The 20,417-nt window shown below is 36.6% G+C and overlaps 1 protein-coding gene across 12 annotated transcripts in view; it reads right to left on the bottom strand.

The window, feature by feature from the left end:
- The window catches only part of BIRC6 (baculoviral IAP repeat containing 6), a 250,519-nt gene that overhangs the window by 126,733 nt on the left and 103,369 nt on the right, over positions 1–20,417 (bottom strand). For 6 of the 12 annotated variants that reach the window (XR_007135165.1, XM_047782326.1, XM_047782325.1 and 3 more), the window contains 10 exons: positions 14,193–14,380; positions 13,049–13,372; positions 12,712–12,811; positions 9,597–9,811; positions 9,204–9,412; positions 8,008–8,354; positions 7,166–7,385; positions 6,509–6,642; positions 5,642–5,779; positions 3,787–3,914 (listed from right to left, as the gene is read on the bottom strand). Coding sequence is in view for 11 of the 12 variants with exons in the window: in XM_047782326.1 (XP_047638282.1) it covers positions 3,787–3,914; positions 5,642–5,779; positions 6,509–6,642; positions 7,166–7,385; positions 8,008–8,354; positions 9,204–9,412; positions 9,597–9,811; positions 12,712–12,811; positions 13,049–13,372; positions 14,193–14,380 (2,003 nt within the window). In the remaining variant the exon portion in view is untranslated. The remainder of the gene's footprint in view (positions 1–3,786; positions 3,915–5,641; positions 5,780–6,508; positions 6,643–7,165; positions 7,386–8,007; positions 8,355–9,203; positions 9,413–9,596; positions 9,812–12,711; positions 12,812–13,048; positions 13,373–14,192; positions 14,381–20,417) is intronic. The other 6 variants (XM_047782321.1, XM_047782320.1, XM_047782318.1 and 3 more) reach the window with 3 other exon arrangements.

Genomic DNA, 20,417 nt, shown 5'->3' on the forward strand with positions numbered 1-20,417 from the left:
ATTTTGCATAAAAACACTATACTATCACAACAGAGTAATGACAGTGTTAGAATTTACCAAAATTATTAAGATTTCTCCAGTTTCACTTATACTCATTTATGTGTGTGTGTGTTTATGTATTTTCAGTTGTACAGAATTCTACACTTTTTTTTTTTTTTGGGCTGTACCCACTGCATGTGAAAGTTCCACAGTTGCAGCAACACCAGATCCTTAACCTGCTGTGCCAAAAGGAAACTTCCTAGAATTTACACATTTGTTCCACCACAAATGTGAATTAACACTGAACAGTCCCTTCTCCCTCCTATCCCATTCCTATACTTGGCAACCACTGGAAGGCTGAAATAAACAGACCAAAAGGGAGAAAAAAAATTCTGCCTAGTAAGACCTTGAAAATCTGTTGAATGACTTAACCACTTTCCCATATATTGAAAATACAGAACATTACTCTAAAGAGAAATTCACTAGAATATTACAGCCATAACTGTAAGTTATGTCTACTTTATCAAAGAGTATTTCCTAAATTTCTACTGTTGCTACATATTTTTGTTATCAGGAAGAAAAAGAACTAATATTCCATTATAAAGAAATATCGTCCTGGCTGTTATCTCTATACATGAAGAAAAACATATATGAATGTGAGAAGAAAGACTACAAAAACAGTTTTTCAGAAAACTGTTCCATTGTGGCTCAGCGGGTTAAGGACCCGACATTGTCTCAATGAGGATGTGGAATGGATCCCTGGCCTACTTCAGTGAGTTAGGTATCCAGCATTGCTGCAAGCCACACCACAGGTCAGAGATGCAGCTTGGACCAAGTGTGTCTGTGGTGTAGGCCAGCAGCTGCAGCTCTGATTCAAGCCCTAGCCTGGAAACTTCCATATGCCATGGGTGTTGCCACTAAAAAAAGAAAAGAAAAGAAAAAAAAATCCTGAGTTCCTGTTGTGGCTCAGCTGTTAACCAACCCCACTAGTATCCATGAGGACTCAGGTTCGATCCCTGGCCTTGCTCAGTGAGTTAAGGATCTGGTGTTGCTGTGAGCTGTGGTGTAGGTTGCAGACTTGGCTCAGATCCGTGTTTCTGTGGCCGTGGTATAGGCCAGCAGCTACAGCTCTGACTGGACCTCTAGTCTGGGAACCTCCATATGCCTTGGGTGCAGCGCTAAAAAAAAGCAAAAAAAACCCCACATCTGTTCCAAAAGTTCTATAATTAACATATACAACAACTGCAATAAAAAAAAACATAATTTTTTTTTGGAGTTCCCATTGTGGCTCAGTGCTAACGAACCTGACCAGTATCCACGAGCATATCAGTTCGATCCCTGGCCTGCTCAATAGGTTAGGGATCCAGCGTTGCCATGCGCTATGGTGTAGGTTGAAGACAAGGCTCAGATCTTGTATTGCTATGGCTGTGGCATAGGCTAGCAGGTGTAGTTCTGATTAGTCCCCCTAGCCTGTGAACTTCCATGTACCACGGGTGAGATCCTAAAAAAAAAAAAAAAAAAAAAAAAAAATACAATTTTTAATTTATTTTGAAATAATACTGATCTTAATCAATAATATACATTGCTGTACAATAATATTTTTCCCTAACTGCTTGAGAATAAGTTGGCATATGATAACCAATCATCCCTCAACACTTTTGTGTGTCTTTCCCAGAAACAAGACGCTCCTCCTAAAACCACAACACAACCACCAAAAGCAGAGAAGTAACGTCAATGCACTACTACCAACTGACTATTCCTCAGACCCCACTTTAAGTTTTGCTAACTATCCCAATAATGCACTTCATAATAAAGCATAAAATACTAAAATATTGCTAACAAAAATCTACTGAGTCATACTCTAGGTTTGTTTTTCATCGTTATATCCTAAAGTAAATAGAGCAAACATAAATTTTAGCTGAATTTGAAAAGATGATCATTGGTATCACCTGAAATTATTTAAGAGTCTCAAAAAGAAAAAGAAGAGAAAAGCTTCATATCATTTTTCTTGCAAAAGGTCCAATAGTTGCTGATAGCTGAAAAACTTGGCAGTGAAAAAAATTTAGTGCTAAGTCACATTTTTTAAAAAGCCCAAAGCTTTCACTAACTTTCCGAATCTTCAGGGTTTTCATATAAAATCTCATTTCATCCTAAATCAACTATACAAATATTTATAGATGACACACTAAGCTCTATACTGAGCATCAAGGATATAGTATATATTCCTGTACATAATGTAAGTGAAAGAGGAAGACACACTTTGAAATATAATTGTAATAAAGAACTGGCTCATGAGAATCTAACATCAGGAGTTCCCACTAGTATCCATGAGGATGTGAGTTCAATCCCTAGTCTTGCTCAGTGGATCAGGGATCTGGCATTGAGTGAGCTGTCGTGTAGGTTGCAGAAGAGGCTCGGATCCTGCATTGCTGTTGCGCAGGCATAGGTGGCAGCTATAGCACCAATTTCAACCCCTAGCTGGGAACTTCCTTCATATGCTGTGGGTGCGGCCCTGAAAACAAACAACAAAAAAAGAATCTAACATCAGTTATAAACTCAGGTTAACAAAATAAAAGAACTGGGAGTTCCCACTGCGGTTTAGTGGGTTTAGAACCCAACATAGTGTCCATGAGGATGCAAGTTCAATCTCTGGATTCTCAGTAGGTTAAGGATCCGGTGTAGCCAGCAAGCTATGGTGTAGGTCGCAGGCTCAGATCCAGCATGGCAGTGGCTATGGCACAGGCTGGCAGCTCTGATTCAACCCCTAGCCTGGGAACTTTCACATGCCAAGGCACGGCCATTAAAAGGAAAAAAAAAAAGAATCCTGACATAAACTTATGATAAATATAATAAAAGGAAAAACATAGGGTACATGGGAAACACATTTTCTGGGATACTAATTTAGAAATCAGGCAAGGAGTTCCTGTCGTGGCTCAGTGATTAACGAATCCGACTAGGAGCCATGAGATTGCAGGTTCTATCCCTGGCCTTGCTCAGTGGGTTAAGGATCCAGCATTGCCATGAGCTGTGGTGTAGCCTGCAGATGAGGCTCGGATCCCCATGTTGCTGTGGATGTGGCGTAGGCCGGTGGCTACAGCTCCGATTGGGCCCCTAGCCTGGGAAAGTCCATATGCCGCGGGAGCAGCCCAAGAAATGGCAGAAAGACAAAAAAAAATTAAAAAAAAAAGAAATCAGGCAAGAGCTCTTTGAGGAAGTGGTCTGAATAATAAGTTAGATTATCCACGCAAAACTGTAAAGTGGTTGGCGGGGGGAGGAAGTTGGAAACTAGCTCATGCTAAAATCGTGGATGAAAAAACTGGTTGAGGTGGTCCAGGAAGTCAAATTTAATATGGCTAGAGAAAAAATTCTAACCTGAAAGTTAGATGGGCAGATGTCAGATACAATAAAACCATGTTAAAGAGTTTGACTGTCAACCAAAGGTCAACTGGATGCCACTAATAATTTAAAGAAGGAATAAAATGATCTGAAAAGAATTCCTTGGGCTGCATGAAAAATGAATCAGACTGAGAAAGAACCAAGGCCTTTTGACTATGCAAATGATGGCCTCACTGAGAATGGCAGTAATAGAGATTTGAAGAAGTAGACAGTTTAAAAAGGACATCATCAAAAAGCTGTAAACTACCTATTACTGCCATTTTATAAGTAAGGAAACTCAGTCTCAAAAATGACAAATAATTTTCCTAAATTAAGTAGTTCATGAAATGTCATACTGAAGATCTGATGGCAGGTCTATCTTACGCATTGTCTTAAACACTACAACAAATAAACAAAAATACTGAAAATTACCTGTTTATGATGAACTAGCTGCTTTCTTATTTTTCTGGAATATAATCTATCAAGGCTACTGCTGCCCTTGGAAGACCTATTTATGTTCTGGGTGTGCAGATTATTGTTAATAAAACTCCACTGGTTACCTACAATGCAAGGAAAAGTTATGTTAATAATTCCGTGAAACGTGATTTTAAAGTATTATTCATACCCAGACTACACGACATAACTATGTTAATCATGATTAAGCAGTTTTTGAAAAAATTAAAAAACCAAATTTAGTTTTTTGAAAAAATTAAAGAAATTGCTAAGAAGATCTGACCTTAGAAAGGTTAACTTAGACCCGAAAAGACTTTAAGACCAGAGTTCTCTTTGCCTCCAATCTTTCCTTTAAAATAACTGCTTTCACCGTAACTGTTTAAAATTAATCTTGTACATTGCAACTTTGATAATGTCACTCAACTGTAACAACAAAAAGCTCACTAATGCCTATTTCAATTTTCCATGCTTTTGTGCAGAGACGCAAAAAAGGATACTCAATAATTTGAGTTAATGACTGCAAAAATAAGGTTGAATAGTTCAAAAACCATGCTGTATAGCTCTATTTATTCTCATTTTGAAATGTGTCCAGACTATTCTTTACATGTCATTCTTCTGCTCAGTTCAGACTCAAATCCTACACTCTATCTATTCACAATCATTTTCTTTCATGTCTGCTTAACCTAATGACCTCATTTTCTATTCTCTACAATCCTTTTGTTAAGTCAATTCAAATTCTTCAAACTCTAAAAGAATGTCTTCCATCAAAGTGTTTCCATAATACCTGAATGGTATAAATAAAAACTAAGGCTTCCCATATTATCTGTTATATTCCAGTTTTACAGGTAGTTGTATTTAATTTTGTCTTACCTCTAGATCTTATAACTAAGTAAATTCACCAACAGATATATAGTAATTTTAAAAATATATATATATGACACATTCCCTGTATATGAAAATAATGCCCCACTCTATTCGAATATAATGTGTAGCATAAACTGATTTACCTACAAAACATCTCAAGATATCTTTTTATAATACTATAATCCTAACAGTGTATAAAATTCCAAATTTTAAGGCATTTGTCTATATTTACATATTCGATGAGGATAGTTCATAAAGTCTTGTTGACTTGGAAGAGGGAAAAAAAACAATTAGTCTTGCAGTTAGATCTCCTTACATTTAAAAAATTTTCTTTCCATGCTTCAAGCTTATGGAGAAAAATTAAACTCATAAAAATCTAGGAATTTTTATATCGAAACATAAAAGTCACTGGTAGTTAATTAGTAGAACCATATTTTATTTTATTTTTTTATTTATTTGTCTTTCTGTCTTTTCTAGGGCCACACCCATGGCATACAGAAGTTCCCAGGCTAGGGGTTTAATTGGAGCTGTAGCTGCCCGCCTATACCACAGCCACAGCAGATCCGGGCAGATCCAGCCAGATCCAAGCCTCGTCTGAGAACTACACCACAGCTCACAGCAACACCAGATCCTTAACCCACTGAGCAAGGCCAGTGATCAAACTGCAATCTTATGGCTCCTACTCGGATTCGTTAACCACTGAGTCATGACGGAAAGTGCAGTAGAACCATAAGAACCATATTTTATAATGGCAGATGGAAGGATACGCTATACTAAATACCATAAAACTGCAATAACTCTTCAGATTTCCTTTTCATAAACTTCACTTATACATACGTTATTCCTGGTAAAGTTAAATAATATTTTACATTAAGTTACATACAGCTGGAATCTCCAAGGCAAAGCCAGTTCTGGAAAAACTGCAGTCACTGAAATTTCCCACCAACAGATTATTATAAACTTCTGATACCTGTCAGAAACCTCTCCCTGTCTTTACCATTCAAAGGTTTCTTTGCAGCTGCTGCTTCATCTTCTACAGTTGCCACATAGTCCAGCAACCTGGAAACCAGCATAACAACCCAACTGATCATGGGAATATCTAGTACTCCTAACAGAAATGAGAAGGAAAAAAGAAATCATACTTTACTGACAAAGTATGGTAAAATAACCATAAAATTAAGACTTTTATAAATCTAAAAACCATACCATATAATTACAAATACTAGTAATTACTTATAACAAATCTCACAACTGAAGCCTATGGCCACAAATCAAGTAACAAATTTAATCTAATGGAAGATTTGACAAATACTTCATAGTACAAAAATAGATTCTTAAGTGTACCTTGAATCTAACAAATAACTTATAAACTAGAAAACAAGGTATAAGATGCTACTCTTAGACTTCAAGATGAGTGAAATAAACTTCCAATTTACAATTCATAGTTTTAAACTATGTTCTAAATCTTTATTCCAATAACAATTTTCTTGCTCAAATGAAGCTCATTATCAACATGAGAGATATAAGAACAGCAATGCTGGCATAAAGCTTAAACTCTAGAGTTTGATTTTAATTATGACAGTATAGGAATAACACATCATAACTGTTTCCAATTCAAAATTCACATACAGAAAATGTAACACATTTTAAAAGCGATGACTGTATGGAAGTCAATCACATGAAGGCTGGTCATTCTAGAGAGTCTATGTCCTAAAAATAATAACAAAATGTGCAGCGAAATGAGTACTAGAATAAGTATTTCAGCCTAGACATTTTATAAAAGCTGTATCTATAGGAATCTTATGTTTTTATTAAAGATCACTACTTTAAATAATACCTTCTGTCCTCCTATGCATGGGTAACTGTGGCTGAAGAGGTGCCAGTAAATTATCCAACAGATTAAGTAAGCTTTCTAATACTCCACTATTACTAAGTGATCTTTGACCAATGCAGGAAAGTAACATGAAGACTCTAAAGAAAAAAAAAAAAGAAAGAAAGAAAAAAGAAAGCTAGAAATAAAATACCAAGTATGAATCAATTTAATCGTTCACTTTAAAAATACTTCACATTGTAATTTAATAGACTAATGATAGAATATCTGGTTATTAGCAAGATTTACATCTGGAAATATGAAGATAAGATTACCTCTTTTTTCAGCTATTGGTTATACTTTATTTTTCCCACCAAAAAAATCAGGTAGAGAGAATGTTATCATAGACTCAAAAAAATACATTTGACACATAAAGTAATAGGATCTAATAAGAAATACTTGTAAACATGATAGAAAAACTCCATAGACTTAGGACACTAAAGAATGTAGTGCAGCTATATCATGAAGAATCTTCAATATACCCTTCACTGAGCACTCCCCAAACTAAAAAGACATGCTTCTTTTCTCCACACTCAGGATCCATATTCACAATATTTCCAAATCTGAACATTATGGGAAGTATAAATCACTAATAACAAATTACTCCAATATTTTCTGACCTACCTATCCTGTGGAAAGATGAGAAGCTGCTCTGAATTGTACAATTCCTGAAGAACATTAGAAAGAAACTGGCCCCACCACCGTTCACCACCACAGAGCTGAACAAGTAGAAGACCAGTATGTAACCGTATCTTCGGGGTTCCACTGATGCACAGGTGTTTAAAAAGCTCTTCACAGGCCTGGGCATGAAATGTACTCTGCAAAACTGCAGGAACAGAGTGTCCTATTACAAGAAAGAAAACAGTAAAATTTCCTATTTAAGAGTATGCTGTAGTATCAAATCTGCATGCCTAGATATGCCTTCTTCTTTACCAGCAAAATTTTGGTCTATTTATCTTACTAATTGTTTACTCCTTATACAGAGAGAGTTTTAACTGCTTAATACATGAGGAAAAGAAGAATTAGCACTGAAATCAATTATATTTCTTGTATGTGGAGTTAGGTGTATCAGATGGCTGGTCTGACTATTTTTGTGTGGTATGTATGTATATGCACACGCTCGCACCAAATGAAGTGATCAAAAATAGCTCCTGGCTAGAAAATGACAGTCCTATATTAGACAAGCAATTTTATCAACAGTTTTCCCTATTGTGCTTTCAAATATTATTTATTATTTTTGCCACACATCAATAGCAGAAACTCAAGAAAAAAATTAAAAATCCATGTAAGAAAAACCTATAAAAATAACAGAAAAATGAGTCAAACTAGAAACACATTTCATAAATACATCAGAAAAAATATCAAAATAAACAATACTCCAGGAAATAGTAAAACAATAAAATATGCAAGAAAAATCACATCAAATATATTTCCAGCCTTTTTAAGTACTTAAGCCAAATACAAACCATTGGAAGAGTGAAGAAGGCTGAGCAAAGTATCCAATAAATATCTGATGATAGTACGTAACTGCTCTGTGGAAGACATCTGAATTAAATCTTGTGGATCTGATGTTTCACTCAACATCTTCCTACTTGCGCCAAGAGCTACTCTGAGCCTCTGTACAGCGTTATGAGCCAAATTTAGTTGAAGCTGTAGCTGAATACAGTCTTGATAGGCAGAAAAAACTCTACTGTCCTCCTCGACTGCCTTGTCTGGCTTTCTCAAAAAGTACTGTGCATTGTTAGCACTGTTGAGAGGAGGGAGATCAATACTTTGCAATAAAGTTTCCAGTCGATGACAAGCTAAGTTATACCTATAAGTAAAAAAATAAAAATTCCTAAATTGTTCTCTTTGACACACACACACACACACACAATTAAATCCCTAAAACAAGTTAACAACCATTAAAAAGAATTAATTAATTGTTTAGTACTAGAGTTGCTGTTGTGGCTGAGTGGTAATGAATCCAACTAGTATCCATGAGGATGCGGGTTCAATATCTGGCCTCAGTGGGTTAAGGAGCCAGTGTTGCCATGAGCTGTGGTATAGGTCTCAGAAGCAGCTCAGATCCCATGTTGCTGTGGCTGTGGTGTAGGTCAGAAACTGCAGCTCCAACTCAACCCCCAGCCTGGGAACCTCCATATGCCACAGGTACGGCCCTAAAAAGACAAAAAAATAAAAATAAAATAAAATTGTTTAGCACTAAAAAAAAAACCAAACCAGACTTCCCATTGTGGCTCAGGAGTAACGAACCCAACTAGTATTCATGAGGATGTGGATTCAATCCCTGTCCTCACTCAGTGGGTTAAGGATCCAGTGTTACCATGAGCTGTGGTGTAGGTCACACATGTGGCTCAGTCCTGGCACTGATGTGGCTGTGGTGGGGCCAGCGGCTCCATCTCCGATTCGACCCCTAGCCTGGGAACTTCCATGTGACATGGGTGTGGCCCCCACCAAAAAAAGGCAAAAGAATAAAAAATAAAACCAATTATTTAATCACAATATATTAATGCATTAAATATTATTAGAACATGCTAGTGTCTTCCTTCCTTTTGATCTTTTCTGTTCACTATGAAAAGATATTTCTTTAGAAATATATGCAAGACATTTACAAAACACAGGGTTTCAGTAAGATTAAAATACACTGTAATTTTCTACTAACCTGCACTGTATATCCTCCTGTAGAGCAACCATCATTGCTAAATGCTGGTCAATTTCAGGTTGGTTTGCAGATTCTCCCTCGCCCCTCAGAGGATCATGCATTAATTTCAATTCACTCTCCCAAGGCAAGATATAGGTATGACCATAGTAAAATCCTAATGGAATTTTAGCTCTGGCATTTGTACTTCCATAACGTCCAATGACAGTGATCTGAAATGAAAACTTATAAATACACATGCCCACCCATCTACAATAATAAAAAACAGCTATATATTTTAAAAGATAAGTAACTATAAATTATAAAAAGATACTTTTAAGTTGTAATGTCTGAATATTTTCCATTACTTTTTAAAAAATGGGAAGCATATCAATTCATTTTCTTAAAGTTCTTTACCTTCATGAATCTGCACACAGGAGGTGGTATCAAATCATGAAGAATGAGTGAATGGGTGCTTATATCAGTTGCCACTACCAATCGCCTCCCATCTACCTCTTCTCCTAATGTCCAAATGTCAATTGACAAGGAGGCCAAGTCTCCACAAGTGGGAATCAATACATCTGTCAACAGTATTGGTCTGCCAAAATCCAAGGTCACAAATCTCCTTGCTCCTATGAGAAATATAGCAATAGTTGACATAAATTAGCAAACATCAATTAACTTGAATTTTTGTGTGTGTGTGTGTGCTTTTTTGTGCTTTTTAGGGCCAGACCCATGGCCTATGGAAGCTCCCAGGCTAGGGGTTGAATCAGAGCTACAGCTGCCAGCCTACATCACAGCCACAGCAACGCCAGATCCGAGTGGTGTCTTTGACCTACACCACAGCTCATGGCGACGCCAGATCCTTAATCTGATGAGCGAGGCCAGGTATCAACCCTGTGTCCTCTTGGATACTAAGTCGGATTCGTTTCCACTGAGCCACAACAGGAACTCCAGGATACATTCATCTTAAAATACAAAATCAACTTATTAAAGTACAAACAATTAAAAGGAAAGTTTAATAATTTTCATTCAAAAATCATCTAAAATGTCAATCTATGTTAATCTGAATCCCAAGACTTTAGTAAAAAATACAGAATAAGTTTGTTACTATGAAGGCAATCAACTGTACCTATAAGCTTAGTTTAAAACATTAGAGGGAGTTTCCTTTGTGGATCAGTGGAAACAAATCTGACTAGCATCCATGAGGACACAGGTTCAATCTCTGGCCTCACTCAGTGGGTCAAGGATATGGTGTTTCCATAAGCTGTGGTGTAGGTCGCACACATGGTTCGGATCCTTTGTTGCTGTGGCTGTGGTGTAGGCCAGCAGCTATAGCTTCAATTAGACCCTTAGCCTGGGAATCTCCATGTGCTGTGGGTGTGGGCCTAAAAAGACATGTATACACACATAAAACATTAGAGCCAAAAAAAGTAAATCATCAAAAACAGAACATAGACTAATTCCATAAAGTGCCTATCTGTTCTTCTTTCAGTTATTTTGTCTTTTTTTTTTCCCCACAACTAGATGATACCAAATTGTATGACTTGATTTTGGTTTTCTGAAGTCCTGTGTAACATCTTTTGGAGTTGCATCTTATACTGGGGTTAAGCAGTAAGGCTCTTATCACATGTAGTCATTACTACCACACTAAAAAAAATCCCTTAGGAAGGTCTTCCAATGGAGACAACTAGAGGTTATCTCAAACAACGCTTTCTTCTCCCTTGACATATCACTGTCTCTTCAGCTCAGTAACAAATGAAGTTTAAGGCTTACTCCTGAAGGCCACACTAAAGAGGTAGTATGTCTTTTCTGTGTAAGCTCATATAAATGAAAGATGCACAGGTTACTGAAAGGTAAGAAAGATCTGAGAAAAACAGAAGAGAAGATTTGTATCTCTCATCTCACACACACTCCAGTGAGTTCTCACTGTGGAACAACAGGATTGGTGGTATCTCTGGAGGGCTAGGAGGCACGTTCAATTCCTAGGCCCTGAAACAGTGAGTAAAGGATCCGATGTTGCAGCTGTGGCAGGTCTGCAACTACAGCTGGGATCTGATTCCTGGCCCGGGAACTCCACATGCCACAAGGCGGCCAAAAAAAAAAATTTTAATTCTATCACACACATTTCAGCAATAAGCTCAACGAGGGAAACAGTAGGCAGGATCATTAATAAAATCATAATTTTTTTTTTCTTTATTAGGTTGGAACAATAATTATATTTTACAGTGAAGGAACCCAATTAAGGTTTTAGGACTAGTGCTATATCAATAGAGCCATTTTAGGGAAAACAAGGCAATTACCAAAAGTTTCCTAAATGGAAAGACTACTGAACAGCAAAAAAATAAAAACACCATAATTCTCCTCTTTAGGGGGCTTATGTGCCAAAGTCAAGTTCATAGATTAAAAAAAAAAAAAAAAAAAGAATCACAGTGTAAACAATAGCTTACATTTTATAAGACTGGACAACCATAAGTTTCACTCTAAATGTTATAAAAACTAATGTTACCACTGAACGATAAGGTCCTCAGAAAACACCATTAACACTTTGCTTCTCTCCCAAAAAGGAAACAACCCAGTTCAATAAAGCAAGTATGGTTCCACTCTTCATATAATGAAAAGTAATATGGCATGCATTATATTCATGTTACTTCCACCTAAAAATCATACCTAGGGATTTTGTTAAATTCTGTTGCTGCACAAGCCCAGAAATAATGGTACAATAATAAGGTAAATATTGACCATAGTCTATCAGTAAACATGCTTTAACTGAAAGCACCTATCTTGATCACAGGTCTCTAGCATATAAGCATGGTAAAAGCCAAAGTAAACTTTCAATGACCTAGAGACCAAGAAGTGTTATTATACTTACTTGATTATTATACTTAGCAGTAATTCTGTCAGCTATTCTCAAGAAAGGGTTCTAATACTAGAATGCTAGTCTGAGGAATACTCTGTAAATGTAATTTTTAGTTAATGGTAATTGAGCAGCTACAACAAAGGCAGATATTTATGTTGACTATGGTTCAACAGATAAGATTCATATAAAAGGAGTTCCCATCATGGCTCAGCGAATCTGACTAGCATCCATGAAGATGAAAGTTCGATCCCTGACCTTGCTCAGTGGGTTAAGGATCCAGTGTTGCCATGAGCTGTGGTGTAGGTTGCAGACATGACTTGGATCCTGCGTTGCTATGGCTATGGCCACAGGTACGTCTCAGATTAGACCCCAAGCCTGGGAACCTCCCTATGCCCCGGATGTGGCCCTAAAAAAAAAAAAAAAGGGCAAGATTCATATAAAGATCAAATCCACTGTTTGGGAAGAATTAATGAACCTACTCAATAGCACTCTTCCATTCAACTTGGTAAGCACACAGCTTAAGCTTTATGTAATTCTTTTTCTAGGGACAATGAACTTTTCCCTAGAGCAGATATGATTTATTTGCAGAGGAAAATCAAACTACAAAATATTAAGTCTTGAAAGGACCAGCAGACAAGGGAAGAAAGATATTTTAAGAAAGTAAAAGATTACCTGAATGCATTCGCTCTATAATAATGGACTGGTGAGGTGGAGGTTGAAGAAAATGTGAAGCATGAGAAATCGCAAGGGCTAGACCAGAACCAAGTGGATTCTAAAAAAGAAAAAAGTATAACTCTATACTTATATCACTCTTACTCTGTAATAACCATAATATGAAATTAAAACATCTCATTTTCTAATGTACATTCTATAATATTTAGTAAAGTAAAACAATCTTATTTGAATATAATAACTTGGCATAAAAAAATTGTACCTTTTAAAGTTAGTATATACATCAAATTATTTTTAAATGTCTAAGCAAATACCTACTTAAAATATAATAATTTACCATTCTGGACTTGTTGGAATTTTTGTTATGTGCAGCAAGATTGACTGTTGGGGGATCAATAACTGAGCCTGGGAAAAGCTGTGCAAGTTCGGCATTAATCACAACGGAAACTGCTTCATTGGGTGGGGTGAGTGGTGGAGTCATAAAAAGTGGTGTTGTTTTTGGAGTGGGTGGAATAACATCAGATGGATGAATGAAGAATCCAGGGGCTGCCACTGGGTTGGATGGCACAGAGTTGTGGCCAGGACCTACTGCTGATGCTGCTGACGCTGCTGCAGCTGCTGCAGCTGTCGTCTGATGTAACTTGGCTTCCAGCTTTGCTTTCTGTAAAAGAAGTAAAAGCAACAAATATAGACTAATCCTGCCTACCTAAATTGTGGGGAATACTGCATGGGTATATATTATGATGAAAATAAACATGAATAACTGGACCCCAGTTCCGTAAAAAATGAAATTAGGTAAAAAATGGACTTCACATGAATGGAGTATTTCTATGCTATATACATATATACACACATATGTATACACACACACATATACGTATGTATGTATATACTTCCTTAAACAATTGATATAAAATTTTCTGAGTATCTGGGAAGTAGGACTTTCTCAAAACAAAAGTGAAAAGGAAGCAAAACAAATCTAAGTAAGGAAACAAAGTTCTCAAAACAAAATAATAGGAAGCAGATTCTAAAGTTGCTCAACTTGATACAATTTATCACCTAGAATTGTATAGGCTGCATTTCAATCACAATGAAACCTCCAAAACATCTGCTAATTCACAATGGTTTAACTGGTCTTTAAAATGTTTAAAATGTAGGTTTTTCAATCCATAAAAACAGTAACTGGAAACTCTAATGTTTGACCAAAAGCGTTTAAACAGAGTAAGAATGGATTTTACTTAAAAGATGACAAAGAAAATAGCAATTATATTTCCTCAGATATGTATCAAATAAAATGCATTTACATAATTTTTAAAAATTTAAGTGTATCACAAAGACATTACCTCGATTTGTGCAGAAAATAATTAGCTCAGATCAATCAACCTAATTTTTCCTTTATGAAATAATGATCATTTTTACAGTACTTTTTCAGCTTTTGAAGTTTAGAGACAGCATGAACAAAGAGCCAAATAGTCTCCAACCTGTTGCTGAAGCTTCAAAAGCTGCTGCTGTTTCTCTTGCAGCACCTGTAGCTGTTGCTCGGCTGAAGCCATTGCATGAGAGAGAGACTGCAAAGCTACCTGGGCTGCTGAACTCAGGGCTGTCGAAGCTTCCCCAACTGTCCCAGATGATAGTCCACCTACTGCAGGAGTAACCCCGAAGGAACTCACTGGCACAAGACAAGGGGGGGGAAAAAAACAGGATGAAGAAAAGTTTCACAGAAAAAATATACAAAGCATAATATTCTGACACTAAATTCAGCAAATATTCATTTTAAAAATAGGAATCTTAAAGTTCCCACTGTGGTGTAGTGGGTCAAGGATCCAGAACTGTCTCTGTGGCAGTGTGGGTTCGATCCCCAGCCAGGTGCAGTGGGTTATGGATCCCACATTGCTACAGCTGTGGCGTAGGTCACAGGTGTGGCCAGGATTCAATCCCTGGCCTGGGAGCTTCCATATGCTGTGAGTGTAGCACCTCCACCTGAAAGAAAAAAGAAAAAAAAAAAAGAAAAAGAAATCTTAACAGTAAAAATATATGGATAATAGTATTCAAGTATAAGGGATCCAGAAATGACTTCTAAATCAAACAAAAATTAGTGCATTTTTGAGTTTAAAAATATTTTCAGCATAGAATAAATTTTATTTAATATGGCTAAAATAAAAATACAAAATGAGAGTAATCTTACACAATTTAAGCGTAAGAAATAAAGCAATTTTTGCTTTACTAAGTTTTCCTACAGAAACAATACTTCCTTTCCCCCTCTTCTAAAAAACTCAAAAAACCTTCAGTTGTTAAGAACATCATTTAACAAGACTGATGACACCCATCTCCTCATTTTCAACTAAAGCCTAGACAGAGCATCTGGACCATAGAATATGTAAAGCAATGTTTCCTACCAAATGCTCCTTCAGAACACTAACAAGAAGAGAAGCATTTTCCTATGTACAATCAAGTTCAGTCTGGCACATACTGCTTATCCATAAACATTATCATCATTAAAGGTGTATGAAATTGCATAAGGTTAACAATTTTGTTGACTTTCCCTTTCAATGTTATTCAAATATACAGTACAAAATGATTTTTTTCTCATTAAATTTTTAACCAATATTTGAGAAAAACATTTTGGGAAAAGCAGACATAAAAATTTAATTTCATAAATCCACACACCTGTGGTCAATTAGTTTTCAAAAAGGAAGTAGGAATATAAAATGGAGAAAAGTCTCTTCAGCAAGTGGGGTTGTCCACCTTTCCCAAGCTGGACAGCCACATATAAATCAATGAAGTTAGAAAACACTCACAACATACACAAAAGTAAACTCAAAATGGCTTAGAGACTTAAATGTAAGACATGATACCATAAACTCCTAGAAGAGAACATAGGCAAAATATTCTCTAAATCATACTAATGTTTGCTTAGATGAGTCTCCTAAGACAATAGAAATGAAAGCAAAAATAAACTAATTAGATCTAATCAACTTTTTAAGTGTTTGCACAGCAAAGGAAACCATGTAAACTGGGAGAAAATATGTGCAAATGATGCAACTGACAAGGGCTTAATTTTCAAAATATAAAAACAGTTCACACAACTTAACAACAACAAAACCAATTCAATCAAGAAATGGGCTGAAGACCTAAACAGAATATCTCCAAGGAAGACGTACAGATAGCCAAAAGGCACAAAATGCTCAACATAGCTAATTATTAGAGAAATGCAAATCAAAACTAGAATGAGTTATCACTTCACACTGGTCAGAATGGCCATCATTTAAAAGTTTACAAATAATAAATGCAGGTGAGGGTGTGGAGAAAAGGGAACCCTCCTACTGTTGGTGGGAATGTAAATTGTTGCTGCTGCTACAAAACACAGAATGGAGGTTCCTTACGAAACTAAAAAGAGGGTTGCCATATGATACAGAAATCCTATTTCTGAGCATATATTCAGAAAAAAAAACTAATTCAAAAAGATTCATGCAGGAGTTCCTGCTGTGGTACAAAGGGATAGGCAGCATCTCTGGAGCACCAGGATGCAGGTTTGATCCCCAGCCCGACACAGTGGGTTAAGGAGCTGGCATTGCCACTGCTATGGCTCATATCAGGCCCCTGGCTCAGGAACTCAATATGCTGTGGAGCAGTCAGAAAAGAAAAAAGAAGATACAAGCACCCCAATATGTAGAGCAGCACTATTTACAACAGCGAAAAAAAGAGGACACAACCTAAATGCCTATCAGCAAATGAATAAATGAATCAATAAATAGGATGCAGTGTGTGTGTGTGTGTGTGTGTGTGTGTGTGTGTGTGTGTGTGGTGTGTCTGAATCACTTTGTGGTACACCAGAAACTAACACCAACATTGCAGATCAACTATACTTCAATACAAAGAAAAGACAGAAAGTCAAAACACAGGAGAAAAAACAAACAAAAACCCCTTAATTCACAGGTCTGCAAACAGGAAGTAGAGGCCAAGTTTAATAACCGCATTAATTTTAATATTATAAAAAGCCTTTACCAGAAATTTAAGGAAATATAGCTACTACCATAATAGCAGATGTTTAGTATGTATTACCTACCACCTTACACTGCTTTAGTAAAAAAATGAGCACCCTTGAAGGGAAGGTACTATGATTCTGTTTTTTAGTTGACTGGTAAAGAATGGTTCAGAGAAGCTTCCTTGTAGCACTACATAGTAGTAGAACTAGGGATAGAACCAACATGAAGCAAAGAACATGGAACTTCCATCATCTTGTCTGATATTTGCAATGACCCAAGAGTTAAGTACTACTGTTATCCCATTTTACAGACAATGAATCTAAAATTGAGGGAAGTAATTTACTCATAAACATTTGAAAAGGAAGAAAAAAAACAACAGGTAATCTGATAGCTCTGACTCTGACAGCCTACCTTCACATCTAACTATGGCTATGTTACGCCAGAATTCATACGAACTCAAAAAAAAAAAACCAAAAAAAACTAAGCTATAATCACAAGATAAAAAAAAACTATGAATAGCCACTTACAATTAAAAATTTCTTCAACTTAAAAAACTTATAGTGCAGCCATTCTACACCTCATTTAACTTACAAAAATTCAACTACATAAGCATGGTCAAAGAAAGAGCAATCGTAATTCCTATAAGCTGTGCACCCCAAAATGAAATCCATTTGCTCCATCGAGTGTTCTACCGAAGCATCAGCAATAAATTCCAACTCTAGGAGTCCCCATCGTGCTCAGCAGTTAATGAACCCAACTAGTATCCATGAGGATGCGAGTTTGATCCCTGGCCTCGCTCAGTGGGTCAAGGATCCAGCATTGCCGTGAGCTGTGGTGTAGGTCACAGATGCAGCTTGGATCTTGCGTTGCTGTGGCTGTGGCACAGGCTGGTGGCTACAGCTCCAATTGGGCCCCTAGACAGGGAACTTCAATATGTCTCGGGTGCGGCCATAAAAAGACAAAAAATAAACAAACAAACAAACAAAACTAAAATTCCAACTCTAGAGGGAAAATTACTAGACTTACTGAAGCATTTATATTGTACTTCTAGGGTAATTTAAGTGATTTTCAATATTAACCACATGTACTTTTAGCTCACTACTGATTTTAAAATCTAATGCCTAGGAGTTCCTGTTGTGGCTCAGCAGTTAAAAACACAACTAGTATCCATGAGGATGTGGGTCTGATCCCTGGCCTTGCTCAGTGAGTTAAAGGATCTGGCAATGCATAAGCTGTGGTGCAGGTTGCAGGCACAGCTCAGAACTGGCATTGCTCTGGCTGTGGCATAGGCCAGCAGCTGCAGGTCTGATTCAACCCCTTGCCCAGGAACTTCCTATGCTGCAGGTGTAGCCATTAAAAAATAATAATAAAAATAAAAATAGAAAAATAAAATAATATCTAATGCCTAATAATATTTAAAGGAAAATGAATTAAGTCACAACAAACACTTAAAATACAACAATCCAAGAAAAATAAGTCATCCCACTACTATAAAACTAATTTTAAAATCTTTTGCACAGTTTGAGTTTTCAATACCATTTTATGTTTTTATACCAAGAGCCTCTAAAACTAGATATAAAAATAACAGAGGTGAGAACAAGACAAAGATGACTACTGTCACCATTTCGATTCAGTATCATACAAGAAGTCCTAGAAAGCATAACAGAGCAAGAAAAAGAAATAAAAGATATAATTAGAAAAACAACAAACTGAAACTCTGTTTATTAAGAGATGACATAATTGTATACATTAAAAATCTCTAAGAATGTACTACCTATGAGAATAAGTTAATATAGCAGTGTCACCAGATATGAGAATCAATCAATTACATTTCTATACACTAATCAATTATAATTATACACAAATGAATTCTATTTCTATATACTAGTAACAAAAGAATGAAAATAAAACTAAGAAAAATATCACCTATAATAGCATAAAGAAAACATATAGCTAGGTACAAATCTAAAAAGGATACGCAAAACCTCTAGTATATGAGGAACTATAAAACACCACCAAGGAGTTCCTATGGTGGCTCAGTAGTTAACAAATCCAACTACGAGCGATGAAGTTGCAGGTTCAATTCCTGGCTTCACTCAGTGGGTTAAGGATCCAGCATTGCTATGGCTGTGGCATAGGCCAGCAGCTGTAGCTCCGACTGGACCCCTAGCCTGGGAACCGCCATATGCTACGGGTGTGGCCCTAGAAAAGACAAAACAATAAAAAATAAAAGTAAAAAAAGAGTAAAACACCACCAACATACTGAATACCTAAATAAACTAAAGAATATACCATGATAATGGACTGAAAGCCTTGATATTAAGATATCAATCCTACCAAACTAATAATCAAATCCCAAATTAAATCATAATAATAAGCTCTTTTGTGTATAAACTGTAAATCTAATTCTAAAATTTAAATGTAATTACTGATAGCTAATGCACAGTATGGTGATTCTAGCTAATAATAACACTATTATATACTTGAAAGTTCTTAAGAGAGTAAATCTTAAATGTTCTTACCACAAAAAAATAAATGGTAATTCTATGATGGGATGATGCTAATTTTCTATGGAGGTAATTAATCATTTTATCATAACATATAAATGTTTCAAAACAGTACACTGTAATTCTTACATCTGCTCAATGTTTTGTCAATTATATTTCGATAAAGCTGGAAAAAATGCAAATACAAACAACCTAAAATCTTTATGAAAGATTATCTGTAAGAAAAAGTATGTTGGGAGTTCCCGTCGTGGCGCAGTGGTTAACAAATCCGACTAGGAACCATGAGGTTGCGGGTTCGGTCCCTGCCCTTGCTCAGTGGGTTGACGATCCGGCGTTGCCGGGAGCTGTGGTGTAGGTTGCAGACGCGGCTCGGATCCTGCGTTGCTGTGGCTCTGGCGTAGGCCGGTGGCTACAGCTCTGATTAGACCCCTAGCCTGGGAACCTCCATGTGCCGTAGGAGCGGCCCTAGAAAAGGCAAAAAGACCAAAAAAAAAAAAAGAAGAAGAAGAAGGAAAGAAAAAGAAAAAGTATGTTGGGGGAATTCCTGTTGTGGCTCAGCGGTAAGAAACCTGACTAGTATCCATGAGGATGAGGATTTTGTTCCCTGGCCTCGCTCAGAGTGTTGAGGATCTGGCATTGCTGTAAGCTGTGGTGTAGATGGCTTGGATCCCACATTGCTCTGACTGTGGCCAGCAGCAGCAGCTCTGATTTGAGACCTAGCCCGGGAACTTCCATATGCCACAGGCTTGGATCTAAAAAGCAAAAAAAAAAGGAAAAGAAAAAGTATGTTGGTGTTATACATACACCCAAGAGAAATAAAAAAATACATCATGTAAAAACTTACACAAAAATGTTTACAACTGTATGTTTCTTAATAGCCCCAAAGAGGAAATAATCCAAATGTCCATTAACTGCTGAGTAGATAAAACAAAATGTAATATATCCAAAAAAATTTTAAGTGGTATAACCAAAAAATGGAGTATTACTCAGCTATAAAAAGAATGTACTTACACATGCTAAATGATTGAAACTTGAAAACATTAACCAAGTGAAAGAAGCCAAACAAAAAGGCCACGTCATGATTCCACATTTACATGAAATATCCAGGGTCGGCAAAATAGATTTGTGATTGCCAGGAGATGGGGGAGAGGGGAATTGGGAATAACTGCTAATGCCTATGGGGTTTCTTTCTGGAGTGGTGGAAATACTCTAG

The sequence above is a fragment of the Phacochoerus africanus genome, chromosome 5, assembly GCF_016906955.1.
Source record: "Phacochoerus africanus isolate WHEZ1 chromosome 5, ROS_Pafr_v1, whole genome shotgun sequence".
In the NCBI taxonomy this organism is placed as follows: domain Eukaryota; kingdom Metazoa; phylum Chordata; class Mammalia; order Artiodactyla; family Suidae; genus Phacochoerus; species Phacochoerus africanus.